Source organism: Erinaceus europaeus, chromosome 14 (assembly GCF_950295315.1).
Source record: "Erinaceus europaeus chromosome 14, mEriEur2.1, whole genome shotgun sequence".
NCBI classification, from domain to species: Eukaryota; Metazoa; Chordata; class Mammalia; order Eulipotyphla; family Erinaceidae; genus Erinaceus; species Erinaceus europaeus.
In genome coordinates, this window is record NC_080175.1 from 80,448,621 (window position 1) to 80,469,587 (window position 20,967).

At 44.4% G+C, this 20,967-nt stretch overlaps 2 protein-coding genes across 5 annotated transcripts in view; one reads left to right on the forward strand and one right to left on the reverse strand.

Annotated features, from left to right (window-relative positions):
- The window catches only part of RIOX2 (ribosomal oxygenase 2), a 365,565-nt gene that overhangs the window by 30,893 nt on the left and 313,705 nt on the right, over nucleotides 1–20,967 (forward strand). The window lies entirely within an intron of this gene.
- PRKCI (protein kinase C iota) overlaps nucleotides 10,151–20,967 on the reverse strand; it is a 48,271-nt gene continuing 37,454 nt past the window's right edge. For all 4 annotated transcript variants that reach the window (XM_060172089.1, XM_007529806.3, XM_060172090.1 and 1 more), the window contains 3 exons: nucleotides 19,786–19,875; nucleotides 19,299–19,414; nucleotides 10,151–16,201 (listed from right to left, as the gene is read on the reverse strand). In XM_060172089.1, coding sequence (XP_060028072.1) covers nucleotides 16,114–16,201; nucleotides 19,299–19,414; nucleotides 19,786–19,875 — 294 coding nt within the window. In that variant the 3' untranslated portion in view covers nucleotides 10,151–16,113. The remainder of the gene's footprint in view (nucleotides 16,202–19,298; nucleotides 19,415–19,785; nucleotides 19,876–20,967) is intronic.

A 20,967-nucleotide genomic window follows, 5' to 3' on the forward strand; every position in this document is an offset into this window, starting at 1 on the left:
TTCCCTTCTTTTAAAAGATAGAGAAGCAGTGGGGACATAATTGAGCTGGAGGAGTGCAGGACTAGATTAGAATTCCTGGGATTCCACTGTTACAACCAGGCCTCTGGACACCCTTTTTTCACCCATGTGTAACTGCCATCTATCCATGTGTCACATGCAAACAGTTGTTAAACACACACACAGAGGACAGTAAAATTTAAAAGTGCCTGGGAAATGCTTGGAACAAAACCCCTTTTTGAAATGATGAGATGAGAGCCTTCCCTCAGGGCCAAAGTGGATCTGATTCAGATTTCCCAGGAAGACAGTAGCAGCTGGGCTGGGCCCTGCCTACAGGGTAGGGATCAAACACCTGACTATGGCGCCAGAAGTCCAGCGGAATCAGAGTGTTTGTGCAACCCTTTTGTTTCCTCAGCACAGGTTCTCTCTCTTTATCGCTCAATCAATGACTGAGTATCTTTTCGGTATCTTTTGAGTTTCATAGATAACAATGTGAAAACGCCACACTATTTGAGCAGTGTTGAAATGCTTCTGATTTGTACTAATAAACATGGCTTGATGGTAGAGGAGGAATAAAAAAAAAGAAAAAGGAGGAAGAAACTAGCACAAACTAAGTGAAAGGTAGTACCCCAAGTTGGAGAAGCAGTCACATTCTCTGCTGAGAACACACCAGCTGGTGGGCTTTGTTAGTGGGGGTGGTGTGCAGGCGGTGGCTCACACATTACAGTGTGCAAGGACCCGGGTTCAAGCCCCTGGTCCCCACCTGCAGGGGGAAAGCTTCACGAGTCGTGAAGCAGGGCTACAGGTGTCTCTGTCTCTTTCCCTCTCTATCTTCCCCTCCCGTCTCAATTTCTCTCTGTCTTTGTCAAAATAAAAAAGAGTCAGTGGGTCCTCAGCGCACTCCACATCTCCTAGCCTCTTGATTTCTATCACCCCTGACTTTAGAGCACTGTGGTTTATATTTTGTTCTTTAAGGTGAGGAGAATAGAAGTGAAACTGAATTTTTGAAATAACATAAGCTCTGGTTTACGGTAGTGCAGGGGACTGAACCTGGGACTTTGGAGCCTCAAGAATGAAAGTATCTTTGCCTAACCATTATGATATCTACCCCTAATTGCTTTTTTGATTTTTATTTGACCGAACAGAGAGAAATTGAGAGAGGAAAGGAGAGGTAGGAAGGGAGAGAGACACCTACAGCACAGCTTCACCACTTACGGAACTTCCTTCCTACAGGTGGGGACCGGGGCTTGAACCTATATCCTTGACTATAATGTGCACACTCCGCCAGGTGTACCATCACCAGGCCCCTCTGTTATCTTTTTCATGATGTCACAGGAATAGTCCTGTAATTGACCTGTGGGGCTTTGACAAATCTACGCAAGTGCATTCTGGGAAATGTCCACAAGGTGGCAGCAGAACACCACACTCCAGAGCTCTGAACATTAAGGATTTTAACAAGAATTGTACAGATTATTCACAAAATGCTTCTTTCACTCATGATGCATTGGACACACTGATGTTGAGTAATTGTATTCTTATATTTTTATTTTTTAAGTCATGACTGTTTCTACAGAATTAGGTGCCGGGTGGAGTCCACAAGTCATGATAAGGTTCCTGCTCCCTTTAACAGATAGGGGCTGCTAGTGAGAGAGGGAGAATGGGGAAAGGGCACTGGAGGGAGGCAGGAGAGGAGTCATCACGCAGGACCCCACCTCTTGTGAGGCTTCCCCGGTGCAGGTCCTGACCGGGTGTTCGCGCCGGGTGCACACACAGTGCGAGGAGGGGGCCCTGGGGCTGAGTGCTCTCGAGATTTCTGTCCTTTCCTGAGCTACACAGCAGAGGGGTGTGTGTTGGAATTTCAGAGTTCAGGGCTGGAATTGCTGCAGCTTCACTGGTGCTGAAGTGGGACTGACTACCTGAAAGAGCTCGATGGCAGGCTCATAACCATATGGTGCAGTTTCTTTTCTGTCTGTCTCTCTCTCTCTCTCTCTTTTTTAGCAGAAAATTCACTTGGTAGGAGGAGATACTGATGTCTGACTGACCTCCCTAGGCTCTTGGAACGTCTTTGGCTTCTCCATCTAGTGGTTTCTTTCTTTTTATTGTATTCATTTTAATTTAATTTTTTAATTTATTGTGGGATTAATGTTTCACAGTCGACAGTAAATACAATAGCTTGTACATGGTATTCGTTTTATTTTAATGAGAAAGAAACTATGCAGAGAGAGAGAGAGAAAGAGAGAGAGAAAAGCCAGAGCCTTGCTCAGCTCTGGCTTATGGTGATATCAGGAACTGAACCTGGGACCTCAGAGCCTCGGGCATGAGAGTCTTTTGCAGAATCACTATGCTGTCTCCCTAGCCCACACCTAGTGGTTTCTAACCCTTACAAATTCCATTTAGGATAATCCATCCACAGCAGGGTGGTGGGAAAGGAGCTATGTGGGAGAAAGTGTGTTTTCCAGACATTTATTACAGGGCGATGAATTGTATCCATGTGTTGCTATAAACCACTGACCTCCCTCAGTAAACAAATATTCCTGGGGCAAAAGTGCTTTATTGACTAGACCTAAGTTGTAGGCCTTTTTTTTTTTTTTTTAATCTGCTCTATTTTTTTCTAATTTTGTATAAAGATACTTGCCAGTTTTTTTCTTTTAATTCTCTCTCTCTTCCTTTCAATTTCTCTGTTCTATCTGATAAACATGGTGGAAAATGGCCTCCAGAAGCAGTGGATTGATAGTGCTGGCACCCAGCCCCACAATAACCCTGGAGGCAAAAAAAAAAGACTAAAAATATTCACTGTTTAGCAGAAGACAATATCTACACATAGAAAAAAGGTGCTTAAAGGGTCCATGAAAAATCGCCAGAAATCAATCCCTACACTAAAGCAGCAGCCTATAATGCCAGAACACACAACCATGGGGGCTAACAGGAAATGACAGGTGTTGGTGAGATTGTGGAGAGAAAGGAAGTCTACTACCCGGCTGCTGGGAACGCAGACTGGAGCAGCCAAGTCCTTAGACAAATAAAATGGAATGATCTTATCCAGCAATGCCACGCGTAGGCACTTAGCCAAAGGACACTCCAACACTAATTCAACCGGACAAGTGTGCCCTGATGTTCATAGCTGCATTATTCACAATAGCCAAAGAGTGGAAACAGCCTAAATGCCCATCCACAGATGACTGGAAATAAGAAGTTATGGGATGCGCACTCCTGTCAATATTACTCTAGCATCCAAAGAGGTGATGTGTCCTTTGTGACAAAATTGGGTGAAACTGGAGGTGAGTTTTCTTAGCAAAATAAAGAGATTAAAGACAACACTGGATGGTTTCACTGATATGTGGAATCTAGAGGGCTAAGAGATGAACTTGAACCTGCAAAAAAATGTAGAAGCAGAAAGCCATTTCTAAGACCTTGTGAGAACTGTGGTGTTTGTCTCTGGGAGGTGAGAGGATGGACAAAAGAACTTTGATGGTGGGTGCGGTGTGGAGCTGTACTCTGTAATCTAACAATCTTGTGATCCACTACTAATGACAAATACAAAATGAAAATAAAGAATATCACCCTTTTGGTGCTGGGTGGTGGCGCACCTGGTTGAGCAAACATGTTACAATGTGCAAAGACCCAGGTTCGAACCCCCGGTTCCCAACTGCGGGGGGTAAGCTTTGTGATTTGGTGAAACAGGGCTGCAGGTGTCTCTCTGTTTCTCTCCCTCTCTATCACCCCCTTCCTTCTTGATTTCTGGCTTTCTTTATCCAATAAATAAAGATAATAATAAAAAAATAAGGAAGGAGACAGAGACCCTGCAGCCCTGCTTCACAAAGCTTTCCCCCCTGCAGGTGGGGGCTGGGGGCTCAAACCTGGGTCCTTACACACTGTAACATGTGTGCTCAGCCCAGCCCTTCTGTCTCCTCCCTTTCTATCACTCCCTTCCCTTTAAATTTCTGGCTGTCTATTCAATTAAGATAATTACAAAAAAGAATTGTCACTCTTCTGACAGACATGGCAACTGAGTAGAGAAATTGACATTTTTTTGGACAGATATGCAACTGATTTTTTAAAAAATAATTTATTTCTTTATTGGGGAAATTAATGTTTTACGTTCAACAGTAAATACAATAGTTTGTACATGCATAACATTCCCCAGATTCCCATTTAACAATACAACCCCCACTATGTCATTCATCATCTTTCATGGACCTGTATTCTCCCCACCCACCCCAGAGTCTTTTACTTTGGTGTAATACTCCAATTCCATTTCAGGTTCGACTTGTGTTTTCTTTTCTAATCTTGTTTTTCAACTTGATTTTTTTTTTGTAGATATTGGCTGCATTTGGGAATTTTTGTAGAGAGATTGTTTGCATATAGAGATTTGGTGCATGTTAATGCACCAAATTTAAGAAATTTTAATTTCTCTCTGCCTAATAAGAAAGTTAAAAAAAAAAAAAAAAAGACTAGGGACCAGGCAGTGGCCACCTGGTTGAGCACACATGTTACAGTGTGCAAGGACATGGTTTGAGCCCTCGGTCTCCACCTGCAGGGGAAAAGCTTTGCGAGTGGTAAAGCAGATCTGCAGGTGTTTCTCTCTCCTCTCTATTTCCCTCTTCCCTCTCGATTTCTGACTACATCCAATAAAGATAATAAAAAAGATGTTAAAAGACTAAAAAAAAGTCAAGAATTGCTGACATTTTGACTTCATTGAAAATAGACTAACCTCAGGGCTAGGGGAGCCAACTTAATGTTTATGGAAAACACTTCCAGGGAGTCGGGCGGTAGCGCAGCGGGTCAAGTGCACAGTAGCTCACACTGCAAGGACCGGCGGAAGGGTCCCGGTTCGAGCCCCGGCTCCCCACCTGCAGGGGAGCCTTTCACAGGTGGTGAAGCAGGTCTGCAGGTGTCTGTCTTTCTTTTCTCCATTTCTCTCTGTCCTATCCAACGACAACAATAAAACAAGGGCAACAAAATGGAATAAATATTTTTTTAAAATCTTAAAAAAAAAAAAAAAAGGCTCTGAGTTCCCAGGTTTAATCCCCAGCACCATTATAAACCGGGGCTGAGCCGTCTCGGTCTCTCTCTCCACCTCTCTCTTTCTAGAGAGTCTTTCTGTAGAACCATCACACAATCTCCCTTGCCCTATTAAAAGACCTATTTGACTGATTTTACAAGATGGAGACATTCACATGAGAGAGAAGTCAGCGCTCTGCTCTGCTCTGCTCCATGAGGGTCTGGGACTGACCCCCCAAATAGGAGGAAGCTTACAGAGCCCCATACACCGCACCCCACCCCCACCCGACCGCCATTTTGCCCAGTTTGGGGGGACCAATGAGAGGGCAGTGCGTGGGGCCACGCCCCCACGTGGCGAGAGAGGATTGGCGAAGAGAAATTGACTGGCAGATCACGTGGCCAGTAGCGAGCGGCTGTGGTTCCAGGGGTAACGACCGACCGACAGCGATTCAGCCCCAACAGCCTGGCTGGCAGCTCGCCACGCGGCCTGTCGTTGCTCGGTGCAGGACCCCACAGCAAGGGCCGGAGGTCCGCCGAGGCCCCTGTTCATTCCGCACCCAGGGATCAACCCCTATTTCCTCCAGGATCCCTGAAGCCAGGTCTGACGTCTACCTCGAGGACCTAGGGGGACCCCCCCATCCCTAACTGCCACCCCTGCACCCCCTTTTCCTCTCCACCTGGGCATCTAGACTCTTCTGTGCTCTTCCAGGGTTTCTGGACCAGCTCTTTGGCCCAACTCCAGGATTGAGGCCGTGCGACCCCCTCCAAGGACTGGGGGACCCTCGCCCCTAACGGACACCCCCAGGACCCGAGCTCCAGCCCCCACCCAGGACCCCACTTGTCTCCTGGGTCCAGACACCATCGAGCCGCCAGCTCCCGTGAAGGACTCTGGGAAGCCCCCAAACCTCCACACGCCCTGAAGAAAATCGCCTTTTTATTTCTGCTCATCACCTCGCCTTTGGAGTCTGGATGGCGACAGTGCAGTCCCATGGAGTCCAGGAACCTTGCGACCTGGGGTACACCCTCCCCCCAACTCTCCATCTTCTGACAAGATGACTAGTGGACAAGCTCTCTGTCCCCGGTCTGGGGCACCAAGGTCCCCGGTGGGGCCCGGCCTCCACGCCCAGGGCTTCTTCAAGGCCTCCTGGCTGGTGATGATGAGTCCTCCCGCGGACAGCACCCTCAGGAGGCCGAGGGTGAAGCGCTGCGCAGGCCCCTCCAGCTCTGCTGCTCCAGGATGCTTCTGAGGACGCCCCTCACACTGGGGTCAAGCCTTCAATGGTGTCTGCACCCCCTCCCCCGCCCCCAGGCACCTCAGGATTCAGTCAGAGAACTCGGCCCATCAGGAGGCTGGCGACAGACTTCAGGGGAAAGGAGCTTGGAAACTTTGAAGAGGACAGTGGTGCCCGGGACCAGAGCTATTTCCCACCAGTTAACTGTTCCTTCCTTGCCATGGGCCAGGTGCTGACCCTGGCATCCAATGTGGCATGCCATGTCACCAGGAGAAGCTCTTCTTGGGGCCGGGTCTGATTGGAAAAAGTTCAGATATGTGTTTGTGGAGAGGTTGTGGGGGTGGGCAATAGTCATTAGATGTATTTGTGGGAAAAGGAGGCAGTTCTCGGGGGAGCCCACTGCTGGAGGCCAGAATGGCCGTGGCCTGCATCCTAGTGCACGTCAGGGTCAGTGGGTAGGTGGCCCTCTGGCACAGATGGTAGATTGGGTCCCAGAGACGGGTTGGTTATCTCACTGGGGTCCTCATGTCCCTGCCTGATTTCAGCCAGATATTATAAGCAGTTGTAAGGGAAGAGGGAGCCAGGAGCTGCTCAGGGGCCAGGCCTCCTGCAGCCCCAGCCCCACCTGCAGGGAGGGACCTGGCACCTCTCACTCAGCCAGCTCAGCGAAGGCATAGGGGATAATGCCGATTATGCTGGGCGATTATGCTGGGCGGGAGCCCAGGTAGAAGGCCCAGCGCCCTCCCCCTTCAGGACCTGCCGGAAGCTGCCCTCCCCCAAGTATTGGCCAGTGTGGTGCAGACTCAGCTGGGTCTTCAGCACCTGGACAGGGACTGGGAAGCCGCAGCTCAGTGGACTGTCCCCCCACCCCACATGCAGGAGGAAGGGGGGGCACAGAGGTGGAGCCCAGGACTTCCAAGTGTGAGGTATTACGTTCCCAACCCAGCACCGCACGAGCCAGATGTTGCTGTGCGGCGTTCTCCCTGTTTCTCTCAGTGGCTGTCAGGGGAGAGAGGAGAGGAGGTGGTGGGCAGACAGCAGGACAGGAGTGGTTTAGGGTGTAGCAAACCCTATCTCCTTATTTGAATGATGCTGCAATTGTAGACATAGCTTCTTGTCTACAGGTTATGTGAAGAAAAACCCAGACACCCCAAGAGTGAGCTCGTGTCAGTGATGGCCTTCAGACCATAGCGACTGTGCCACTGTTAGGGGGTCAACATGGGTATGTCACCCTGTGTCAGTTCATGATATCACACACACCTCACAAGGGGCACATTTGTCACAAATGTGAATAGATGTCCATAGAGGAGGAAAGTGTTGAAGAAATCTATGGGAACTCCCTTCTGCTCAAGTTTTCTGCAAAAAGAGAACTGCTTTATGGAATAAAGTCTCAAGAATATTTTTAAATTTTATTTTATTACTGGTATAATGATTTACAAAGGGAGGGATGGAGGGAAGGAAGGAAGGCGATGAGACTGATACAAAAGGGCGGCTGGGCCGTAGTGCACCTGGTTAAGTGCATGTATTATTACCATGTGCAAGGGCCTGGGTTCAAGCCCCCAATCCTCACCTGGAGGGGGAAGTTTCATAAGTGCTAAAGCAGTGCTGCAGGTGGGTGTGTCTATTCCCTTCCCCTCACAATTTCTGTGTTCTATTAAAATAATGTTTTAAGATTTTTTTTTTAATTTTTTGCCTCCAGGGTTATTGCTGGGGCTCGGTGCCTACACTGCTCCTGAGGCCATTTTTCCCATTTTGTTATCCTTGTTGTGGTTGTTATTGTTGTTATAGCTGCTGTTGTTTTTGGATAGGGCAGAGAGAAATCGAGAGAGAAAGGGAAGACAGTAGGAAAGACAGACACCTGCAGACCTGCTTCACTGCTTGTGAAGTTATCCCCCTGCAGGTGGGGAGCCCGGGTCTCGAACCGGGACCCTTAGGCCAGTCCTTGTGCTTTGCGCCATGTGCGCTTGACCTGCTGTGCCACTGCCCAGCCCCCAAGAATTTTTTTTTTTGCCTCCAGGGTTATTGCTGGGGCTCGGTGCCTGCACTATGAATCCACTGCTCCTGGAGGCCATTTTCCCCATTTTCTTGCCCTTGTTACCCTTGTCATTATTGTCCTTTGCTACTGTTGCTGGATAGGACAGAGAGAAATTGAGAGAGGAGGGAAGACAAGAGAGGGGGAGAGAAAGATAGACACCTGCAGACCTGCTTCACCACCTATAAAGGGACCCCCTGCAGGTAGGGAGCTGGGGGCTCAAACTGGGATGCTTATGCCAGTCCTTGCGCTTTGCACCACGTGTGTTTAACCTGCTGCGCTACCGCCTGACCCCTTCCCCAATTTTTTCTAAAGAAAGAAAGGGTGAGATTTGGAGCACGACATATTGCATCTGTGTTCACTTGGACACTGGAGTTAGAGAACAGCAGGCATTAGATCAGAGCAGGGAGGAGGGTATCAGACTTGCCCAGAGGACACAGAATGAGCAGGGGTCTGCATGAGGAGTCTGAGCAACAGAGCAGCCAGCCCAAGGAAGTTGAGGCTTCAGAGTTTCCCACACAAGGGGAGTGACTTGGTCTGCCCGAGATACTGGGGGCAGAGACTCAAGTGAAGCTGTGTGATGGCTGGTTCACACTGGCTCATCTGGATAAAGCTCAGAACGCCGAGAACCTGGGCCAGGTCATGGTACACCTGACAGAATGCTTATATCACCATGCTGGAGGATGTGGGTTCAAATGCCTACCTGCAGGGGGTAAGTTTCACAAGCAGTCGAGTAGTGCTACAGATGTCTTTCCTTCTGTCTTTCCCTACCCCTCTACCACCACCCCCCCCAAAAAAAAAAAGAGAAACAAATGGTGTATTACACTCTGGCACTCTGGGGTGGAGGTTCAGATTCTGGACACGATGGCAGAGGAGGACCTGAGGAGTGGTGGTCAGGTGTTACGTGGAAAACAGAAATGTTATGCATGTACAAACTACTACATTTTACTGCCAACTGTAAACCAGTAATCCCCCTAATGAAAGAAAAAAATGGAAAAAAAGAGAAATAGAAAAGGGAAGAAAAAGGACAGAAGGGGCCGGGTGGTGGAGCAGCTGGCTGAGTGCACGTTACAATGCTCAAGGCCCTGGCTCCCACCCGCAGTGAGAGTGGTGAAGTAAGTCTGTGAGTCTGTCTCCATACCCTCCTGATTTCTGGCTGTTTCTACCAAATAAAATAAAATAAAGGAAAAGGATGAAAAGAAAAAGACCACTGGGGACAGTGGAGTCAAGCAGGCCCTAGGGTCATACAGACCTCCAGATTCCTTTTTGGTTTTGTTTTAATCATGTTACTGGGGATTAATGCCTTACGGTGCACTGACACATGGGTGTAACTTCCCATCTCCCTGTGGTAGGTGTCTGCAGAACACTCACCCCTAACAGAGGTTCGTTTTCACCATCATGCACCAGGACCCCAAAGCTGTCTCCACCCACCTACTCTCACTTCCTTTCCTTTCCCAGAGCCCTTTGCTTTGGTACAATACACCCGACCCAGCCTAAGTTCTACTCTGTGCTTCCCTTTTTTTGTCTGGCCTCATAAGTGAGATTATCTGGTATTCATATTTATTTATTTATTTTACCAGAGCACTGCCCAGCTCTTACAGTAGTACAAGGGATTGAACTTGGAAACTCTGAGACTCAGGCATGAAAGTCATTTGCAGAACTATGTCTACCTCACTCTTATTCACCCTTCTCCTCTGGCTTATCTCTCTTAACATCATTCCTTTAAGTTCCATCCAAGACAGAGAAAAGGAGAGTTCATCATTTCTTACAGCCGAGCAGTCGTCCACTGTGTATATACAGCTCAACTTCCTTAACCATTCATCTGTTGTTGGGTCAATTTCAAGTTTGAGCTATTACAAATCACACTGCTATGCACATAGGTGTACATATCAATAATTTTTATCTTTATTTGGGTATTAATGGTTTACAGTCAACAGTAAAATAGTCATTTGTACATGAGTAACATTTCTCAAGTTTTCCACATAACAATTCAACCCCCTCTAGGTCCTCCTCTGCCATCATGTCCCAGGACCTGAACCCTCTCCCCTACCTCAGTCTTTTACTTTGGTGCAGTATACCAAACCCAATCTAAGTTCTACTTTGTGTTTTATTTTTCAATTTTTTTATTAGTAGTAATTTAATGATTGGCAAGGCTGTGGGATAAGAGAGGTACAAATCATACAGTTCTCACCACCAGAGTGCCATATCCCATCCCCTCCATTGGAAGGTTCCTGTTGTTCTTTTTTTAAGTCTTTATTTATTTATTGGACTGAGACAGCCAGAAATTGAGAGGGAGGGGAAGAGAGACAGAGAGACACCTGCAGCCCTGTTTCACCACTCAAAAAGCTTTCCCCATGCAGGTGGGGACTGGGTGCTCGAACTCGGGTCTTTGAGCATTGCAAAATGTGCACTCAACCAGGTGTGACACCACCCGACTCTGGTTAACTATTCTTTAGCCCTCTGGGAGTATAGACCAAAGAGATTTATGGGGTGCAGAAGGTGGGAGGTCTGACTTCTGTAATTGCTTTTCCACTGGACATGAATGTTGACAGGTGGATCCATACCCCAAGCTGGTCGATCTCTACTTTTCCCTAGTGGGGTAGGGCTCCGGGGAGGTATGGATCCAGGACATACTGGTGAGGTCATTTGCCCAGGGAAGGCAGGTTGAAGCCATGGTAGTATTTTCCAACTTCTGCGTGAGATCATCCATATTCATCCTCCTCTTTTGGACTTATCTCACTTTAGATGATTCCTTAAAGTTCCATCCAAGATGAGGTGAAGAAAGTGAATTCACCATTTTTAATAGCTAAGTAGCATTCCATTGTGTATATAGACAACTTGCTCGGCCACTCATCTGTTGTTGGACACCTGGGTTGCTTCCAGGTTTTGGCTATTACAAATTGTGCTGCTATGAATGTTTAAGTATACACTTTTTTTTTGGATGGGTGTTTGGTTCTCCAGACTGCTCTCCACAGGGGTTGGACTAATTGACATTCCCACCAGCAGCGTAGGAGGGTTCCTTTGTCCCCACAACCTCTCCAGCATTTGTTGCTGCTGTTACCTTTTTTGATGTATGACATTCTCCCAGGAGTGAAAGTGGTATCTCATTGTTGTCTTTATTTGCATTTCCCTGACAATCAATGATTTGGAGCATTTTTACGTCTGTTGGCCTTTTGGACCTCGCTTGGATATCCAGATTTCTTTGCATAGATGTTTGTTTTCTTTGGATAAATCCATAGGAGAGAAATTGCTGAGTTGTACAGTGTAGTCTATTTCCAGTGTGTTGAGGAATCTGTTTTCTACAAGGGTTGGACCAATTTACACTCCCACCAGCAGTGCCAAAATGTCCCCTTTTCCCTCCAAATGTTCTCTTGCCGACATTTGTTTCTGTCCTTTCTACTGTATGACATTCTCACAGGTGTAAAGTGGTATCTCACTGCTGTTTTTATTTGCATTTCTCTGATGATCAGTGACTCTGAGCATTTTTCAATGTCTTCTGATCCATGGATTTCTTCTTTGGTGAAGATTCTGTCCATATCCTCTCCCCATTTTAAGTGGGATTGTTTTCTTGTTGCTGAGTTTACTGAGTTCTTTCTTTTTTGTAAACACACTTAATCTTTTATTTTGGTTATTAGTCCTTTTTTAATTTAAAATTATCTTTATTTCATAGACAGACAGACACCTGCAGCCCTGCTTTACCACTCACAAAACTCCCCCCCCCCCCCCCGCAGGTGGGGACTGGGGCGGCAAACCTGGGTCTCTGTGCATTGTAACCTGCGCTCAACCAGCTGCGCCCCTACTTGGCCCCTGGTTATTAGTCCTTTATCTGATGGGTGGCCGGTAAACATCCTCTGTAAGTTTCTCTTTAAAACAAATATTTTAGTTATTAATGAGAGAACTACAGCATCAGTATGGCACATGAAAACTAACTTGGGACCTCATGCTTTAGAGCCCAATACCATGATCCACTGCGCTACCTTTTGGTTACCCTGGTGTGTTTTTTTCCTTTTTGTGCTCCAGGGTTATGGCTAGGGCTTGGTGCCTGCACTGCTAATCCACTGCTCTTGTGGCCATTGTTTCAATTGTTTTTACCAGGATCCTTGTACAGGTCTTTGTGCTTTGTGCCTTTAACTTGGTGCGCCACCTCAATTTTATTTTCTTAAAGGTTATTTAAAGCTTACTGGACTAAATACGTTAAGAAAGTCACCAAGAGTGGTCTGGGAGATGGCACAGCAGATAAAACATTGTTCTTCTCAAGCATGAGGTCCTGAGTTCAATCCCTGGCAGCATACCAGACTGATGTTTGGTTCTGTTTCCTCTTTTTCTTATTAATAAATAAAATCTTACACCTGCAGCACTTCACCACTTGCAAAGCTTTCCCCCTGCAGGTGGGGACCAGGGGCTCGAACCTGGGTCCTTATGCATTGTAATACGTGTGCTCAACCAGGTGTGCCACCACCTGGCCCCAGGAGAATGTGTTTGTGTTCGAGAACCAAATCTTCCTTCAGTGAGTGGGGACTGGGATCATAACAGGGCAAAGCAGTGTACTCTCCGAGGCGGCTCTTCTGCTGACCTGAAAAGATCTACTTACTCACTGCTTTATTATTTGAGATAACCAGATCACCATGGGCACATGCAATGACTGGGATTAAACTCGACCTCATGCTCGAGAATACAGAACTTTATCCACTAGACAACTTCCCAAGTCACAAAGAGCAGCTTTCTTTGGGAAACTTGACAGTGGGAGTAATTTGTCTAAATTTGCTTCAATTTAATTCATGATGCTGTTGCCCTGATTTTTAATTGTGTCTTCCCATAGAAGACATGCAAAGTAAAAAAAAAGAAAAAGAAAAAAAAATAGGGCTGGGTGGTAGTGCACCTGGCTGAACGCACATGTTACAATTTGCAAGCCCAGGTTCGAGTCCCTGTTCCCCACGTGAAGGGTCACTTCCTACGTGGTGAAGCAGTGCTGCAGGTCTTTCTCTTCCTTAACTCACTCTCCTCTCAAGTTCTCTTATCAAATGAAAAATATACACAACTTTATTCCTCTCAAGTGTCTAAAATGTAGCATTCAGAGAATGCCAAATCCCAAAGGCCAGGATTTCCATTTTATTTTTTGGGGGGAATAAATTTTGCTTTCACTGTTCTCAAATTTGAGATCTGCCTCATATTAAAAGTGCTCATTCCTGAAGAATATTAATTTATTTGAAGATTTACAATAAAAAGGCACATAAAAACAGATTACATTGTGATGACTACGGCAGACAAAAATCAAAAAGCAAATGTACAGGTATCAAACAAACATAATACTCACTATCCAAGTCATGTTGCGTATACAAAAAATGAGCTGACCAAGCAGTCATGAAAAAACAAAACAAAGAAACAAAAACCCAAAGTTCCAACCTTTCTTTCAACTTCTTCATTTCCCTGCTGAGTATTCTCAAAGACTTTTACATAATAGAACCGACATGGCACTTAATAGAGCATAAAAAAGGAAAAAAGGATACACAGCTGAAAGACATTTGTATACGAATTCTGTATAAAATATATAGTAAATCTCATCAGATTAAAAAAAGATTTAAAAACAAATACCCTGAATAACAGCTAAACCTCATAGAAAATATGCTCATACTCTTAACGTCATTTGTAGAAAACTGATATATATTTTCAACAGATATCTAACTTGAAGAAGTCAATTTTTACTTTAATTGGTAGGTAAGACATTAGTCATTCATTTGGCTATCCTATGTCAGACTGTTTTGGCATGAATGTTCTCTGTAATGTTCAACTACTGGGCAAAAGTGAGTAATCTGACCTGTTTCACAAAATGTGGCCCAAGGACTGGCACAGATGCTGAGGTGGGCTTGCTAATGGCATTTTAAACTACCATCCAAGATGATTATTTCACATTCCAAAATCTGAGAATAAATGCCATGGGAAAACGGCACCAGTACCACTGAGTGCAAGATCATAAACTATTTGTCTCCTAAGTTTCTGAAACACTACTTTTGTTTTAAAGTGTCAGGTCTGAAGAGAAACATACACGCATGAGAGTCTCTGCTTAACGGTTATGCCATCTCCCCTCTCCTAGAAACACTTTCTACTGAGGTTTATTTATTTAATTTTATCTTTCAAAGCAGCTATTTGAAGAAAAGAGAATATGTGACCATAAACTTTGGGAAATTTCTATATCTAGTAAAATGCAGTTATCAGAAACCCCTCCCTGATAATTTATTAAACGCCTAAATTTTTAAAAGTGATTCTAAATTTAAGACTAACTACATTTCCCCTAAATTAAATATTACTAAGACTGAACAACTGTTAAATCATTTAGATGGTCATGATTATTTTTTAAGTCCCTTTTCATAAAAAAATATTTTAAAAAGAACACGAAGGATGCTATCCAACATCCCTTTGAACAGTAAATTGATAAACACTTATTAATGAAAAATAATCTGATGAACTCTGTCCCATAAATGTATTCTGCTCTCTATTACATGTGCTACCCACTTAGCAACAACACCTCTAGCAAGCTGGAACTGTTGACAGTGTGAGTGAATGTATGTGGGAGTGCCTGCACACTCATCTTCCGCACTTTCATGCTTTATTATTTTTCCTGGGTTTTTCTTTTCTTTTTTTTTTTTTTTTTCTTGACCAGAGCACTGCTCAGCTCTGGCTTATGGTGATGTATGGGATCGAACCTGGGACTTTGGAGCCTCAGGCATGAGCATCTCTTTGCATAACCATTATGCTATCTAACCCCACTCTATTTTTCTTGGATTTCACCCAAAGAATTCACAAGGAGGATCTGCAAAGTATGAGCAATAACATGTCATGGAGAATGAAATGAGCATATTTAAGATATAATCTGAAGAAAAAGACATTAAATTGTCTGTTGGACATATGGAAAGAGTTTTACAAGTTTAGTAACAAGTGAGTGCTTCATCATGTAAGTCAATTGACAAAATAAAAAACAAGTGAGATTTACTCTCTTATAAGACATAAATATTACCATTGTGCTTTCCTTTTTTTCAATTTGTTTTTTTCTCCTTTCCACATAAGAAACATCTTAATAGCATCTTGGGTCAGGTACTTTGAGCTACATTTATGAACATTCCAGTTAAAGGTCTGGCTGACTAGATAAATTCTAAGTTAACGCCTTAATACACTCAAGAGATCACAATGAGTTTTTACACAAACAGATAAGATTCAGACTGATTCTTAGTAAAAATGTGTCCCTTTTATTCATCTTTTTCTCCCTTCTCTCTTGTATTCCCCAATTCTAATTCAATCAACATTACTTATCACCAACTTAATAACCATGCCCTTACAATCATTTAATTACACAAGGCAATGGTAACATTTACAGGTGAATTTTTAAGTGAAGAGACCTGAAAGTAATAGGTAAAATCACAAGTTGTTGTATTCTGAATTCCTCAACTTCTATGCAGAAACCAAAAGTTGATGGAGTGACTTAATTTACCAAAAGGCCTCACAAAAATGACAAAAAGCACGGCAGGATTATGGTGTAATCCTACCGTGTACTCTAATTCAACAGATGCTTTTTTCTAATAGCAGAGCTATTTCCTTTTAACAAAAAAGACAACCTGATCACTAGTCAGCAGGCTGCTAGATTACCAGTGTAACTCAATTTTAAAGTGAACGTTTGAAAACTAGTGTCTTCTGTTTTCACAGCTAGATTTAGATATAGTGGTTGATGCTTGCTTGCATCAGCAAGAGACCAGAGAGAGTGCTTTGCCGTAGGTGGCAAACACAAAGCGGCTCACTATCTCCAGGCCGGCAGCGAGCTCACCATGCACTAAGGGGGACACAGGCAGGGAGTGCTGAGGGTCAGACGCATTCTTCCGCAGACATCAGGAGAGGGTTGATGTACTCAAAGCCTTCGAACTCAGACTGATCGATCTTCCTCACAATGTCGCTGTTGAAAGACACACATTTTCATAATTAGGATTTCTTCAGCATTTAATGGAAATGGTAAAATTAACATTAAAAGACAAAAAATAAAATTGAATGGGCACACAATACGTGTGGGCGGGGGTCTGCAGGTGTTTAGATGAATTCTAAACACTGTCTAGAAGCCTTGGCACGATTGCGCATCATCTAAGACGAGTAATCCCACAGCCAGCTTTTAATTAATAGGCAGTCTAATTCTGAAGAGGGGAAATAAAAATGACAAAGGTGTCAAAATTCTAGTTAATTGTATTCTTATATTTAGTGACTCCCCTGCAGGTGGGGAGCCGGGGGCTTGAACAGAGATCCTTTACGCTGGTCCTTGCGCTGTGGGCCATGTGCACTTAACCTGCCGTGCCTATTGTCCTGCCCCCGAAATTGCCATTTTTAATAGCTTGAGTTGCATTCCAGTGTGAATATATATCACAACTTACTCAGCCACTCATTTTGACATGTTGTTGGACACCTGGGTTGCTTCCAGGTTTTGGCTATTACAAATTGTGCTGCTATGAACATAGCTATACACAAGTCTTTTTAGAATGCTGTGTTTTGTAGGAATAGCCTTCTGACAGTTCTCCAGACTGCTCTCCATAAGGGTTGGATCAACTTCTCACCAGCAGTGCAGGAGGGTTCCTTTGTCCCCACAACCTCTCCAGCATTTGCTGCTGCTATCTTTTTTGGTGCATGACATTCTCACAGGAGTGAAAGTGATATTTCATTGTTGTCTTTATTTGCATTTCTCTGACAACTAATAACTTGGAACATTCTTTTTTTCATTTTTGTTGGCCTTTAGGTCTCTTCTTTGGTGAATATTCTGTTCATATTCTCTCCCCATTTTTGGATGGGATCATTTGTTTTCTTTTTTTGCCGAGCTCTTTATATATTATGGTTATTAGTTTCTTGTTTGACATATGGCATGTAAAGCTCTTCTTCAATTCTTTTTTTTTTTTTTTCCTCCTCCAGGGTTATTGCTGGGCTCGGTGCCTGCACCATGAATCCACCGCTCCTGGAGGCCACTTCCCCCCCCCCCTTTGTTGCCCTTGTTGTAGCTTCGTTGTGGTTATTATTGCCCTTGTTGACGCGATTCGTTGTTGGATAGGACAGAGAGAAATGGAGAGAGGAGGGAAAGACAGAGAAGGGGAGAGAAAGATAGACACCTGCAGACCTGCTTCACCGCCTGTGAAGCGACTCCCCTGCAGGTGGGGAGCCGGGGGCTCGAACCGGGATCCTTACACCAGTTCCTGCGCTTTGCGCCACATGCGCTTAACCCACTGCGCCACCGCCCGACCCCCACTCTCTAAGGAGTCTCTTTCAGTGGTGGTGCAGAAGCTTTTTAATTTGATATACTTCCATTGTTTCTTTGTTTTTGTTTTAGTCTTCTTTGTAATGGAATTTGTATCACTGAAGATATCTTTATAATTTAGATGGAAAAGAGTTCTGCCAATGATTTCCTCTAAATATTTGATAGTTTCTGGTCTAACATCCAAGTCCTTAATCCATTTGGAATTTACTTTTGTCTATGGTGAAATATAGTGGTTCAGTTTCATTCTTCTACATGTTTCAACTCAATTTTTCCAATAACATTTGTGGAAGAGACTCCCCTTTCCCCACTTAATAGCCTGGGTACCTTTGTCAAAGTTTAGATTTCCATAGGTCTAGGGGCCTATTTCTGGGCTCTCAATTCTAGTTTACTGGTCAGTGTGTCTACTTATGTTCCAGTACCAAGCAGCTTTGATGACAATGGCCCTATAATACAATTTGAGATCTGGGAGTGTGATGCCTCCAGTTCTGTTCTTTCTCCTCAAGGATGTTTTGGCAATTCTAGGTCTTTTCTAGTTCCAGATAAACATTTGTAGCTTTTGTTTTGTTTTCTGTTCTTCTAAAACTGTGTTTGGGATCTTGCTGGGTATAGTATTAAATTTGTAGATGGCTCTGGGTAGTATATTCATTTTGATGATGTTGATTCTTCCAACCGTCAATTTTTTGGATAGAGATGGAAATTGAGCAGGGGAAGACAGAGAGAAACCTGCTGCACTATTTCACCTCTTGTGCAGGTCACTGATCAAAATGGCCCACCCTTTTTCTCAAGTCATATTTTCAAAAGAAGCAACAAACATAAAAGCTATTTCAGATCACTGCTGATTGGATTCAGGGTGTTGATAAAACAGTTATGCAAAGAGGCTCCAAAGTCACATGTTCACTCCCTGTACCACCATAAACCAGAGCTGAACAGTGCTCTGGTTAAATAATAATAATTCACAATGCAGTTTAAAAGTGTCATGCCCTTCAACCCAGTTTTCTCCTAGAATGACACTCAGGAGCACAAAGATTGGGGCAGGGGAAGCTTCATGAGTGGTGAAGCAGTGTGGCAGGTATTTCTTCTCAATTCCCTCTCAATTTCTCTGTCTTATCAAGTAGTAAGTAAATAAATAATAAACAGATGGGAAACAGAGACACACAATGGAAAGAGGACTGGCCTCAGCCTGTCAGATCTGGGTCTGAACCCCAGCTCCGCCACCCAATAGCTTTATGGCTTTATTGATCCTCTCTGAGCCCCCGCTTCTTCACCTGTGAGAGGAGGTGGGAGTAACCAGATTTGCAAGTTGTGAGAGAACAGCTCAAAGGAAAGCAGCACACGGTGGTTAGTGTGACGCACTTCACTGACATGGGTTCAGAAAGTCTGTGACTAAAAGGCCAGAGTATAATCTGATAGTGAGATGCTGGGTCCTCACACTAAAAGTGGACCCTGTTGGGAGTCGGGTGGTAGCAGAGTGGTTAAGCGCACGTGGTGCAGAAGAGCAAGGACTGGCGTAAGGATCTCGGTTCGAGCCCATGGTTCCCCACCTGCAGGGGAGTCACTTCACAAGCAGTGAAGCAGGTCTGCAGGTATCTATCTTTCTCCCTCCTCTCTCCATTTCTGTCTGTCCTATCCAACAATAACAACAGCAATAATAAAAACAAGGGCAACAAAAGGTGAAGTAAATAAATATAATAAAAATAATAAAAATTAAAAAGTGGGCCCTGTAAAGAATTCAGAAACAATTTCAGTCTGTGGAGTTACTTACTCATCATCTGGAGTTAGCTGCACAGGTTCGTTGGTAAACTGAGAATCGAAATTGTCCAAACCAAATTCCCCAGAAATATTTGGCTTAAAGGGAGGCACCAACTGCTTCTGCTCCATCTAGAAAGACATGTCAGAGGACACTCAGGTCTGCGAGCTTAGAAAAACCCCATGACTCCCTAGGTCTGATACTTCGCAACTTGGCTAAAACAAGCCTCTAGGCTGATCACCTCTACAAGATTACCAGAGATGGAATAATTTACTAATGTCGGCAGCCCTCTTGAACAATCTATTTCAGTAAATATTCTAAGCTACCACTGTTTTAAAGTCTTTTTTTTTGTGTGTATGCTTCTTTTTAAAAGCACTGTAGAGAATGTTTTTTGATTATTTAAACTGTGACACACAAATTTCCAACATTCTTTTAAGATCATTAAAATTTGGCCCCAGATGATAGAGAATCCGATCTAGAGAACAGTAAAATGCTTACATACCATATCCCAGTCAACATTTCGGAAAAATGGATGTCCCTGAATGTCCGCAAATCCTGTTTGAGGATGACAGCCCAACCGTTCCTTTGGGTCCTAGGGTGGAAACGTTTCAAGAATTGGGTGAATGCTGTGCTATAGCATCTTGGAATAATGAGTCTTTGTAACCTATGTCCATATCATTGTATGATACTTTTTCTTTTTAGGTCAGAAATCAAAACAGTCTTTTCCCTTTATGGAAAATAGAGCACTAGACTCAAAAGAAAACCTGAAATTTTAGACAAGTGAAAATTCCTTATGGTTCTCTTTCCAGTTACGAGGTAGTTAAAGAAGAGGATTGTACCCACTCCTTTTTTTGGGAAAAAGGGGAGAGAAGAGCCAGGTGGTGGCGGGCCTGGTTGAGCACATAAGTTACAGTGTGCAAAGACCTGTGATCAAGCCCCTGGCCCCCACCTGCAGTGGGAAAGCTTCACGAGTAGTGACATAGTGCTGCAGGTTTCTCTCTACCTCTCTCACCCCATTCCCACTGTTTCTGACTGTGTCTATCTAATAAATAAATAGAAGTTAGTAACAATAAAAAAGTTAAGACAGAATTTAAGAAAAAGAAAAAAGGGGGCGAGAGAGACAGCATCATGTGAGCAGCAGCCAGCTGTTTCTTTGGCAGAGGCTAGAGGGAGTCAGGAAGTGCTTCACTGTAAGCTTGTTCTGAGCTCAGGGTAGCAGCCTGAGAATCGCAGCAATCGTGGCAGTCTGTGTCCACACTCAGAACCACCACTGAGCGGCTGGGCTGAGAAGGGGCCTATGGCCCCGTGAAAAGTTCTGGCTTATTCGTCACTGTGAGCGAGCACACAGCCCCACCTTCTTCCCAACAGGAGAAATGTTCAGATTTGCAGCGTGGCACCTGCCCGTCTTCACTCTTCTCTCCCTAAAGATTCCTATTTCAGATTTCCCACATATTCAGGCAAAACAAGTTTCAAACTTCATTTACTTGTTTGCCACCAGGTCATCACTAGAGCTTGGTGCTAGCACTACAAATCCAGTGTTCTGCTCCTGGAGGCCATTTTTTTCCCTTTATATTTCATTTGCTAGAACAATGAGAAACGGAGTGAGGGGAAGAGACGGGTGAGAGAAAGAGAGACACCTGCAGAGCTGCTTTACCACACGAGAAGTGTCCTACACACACACACA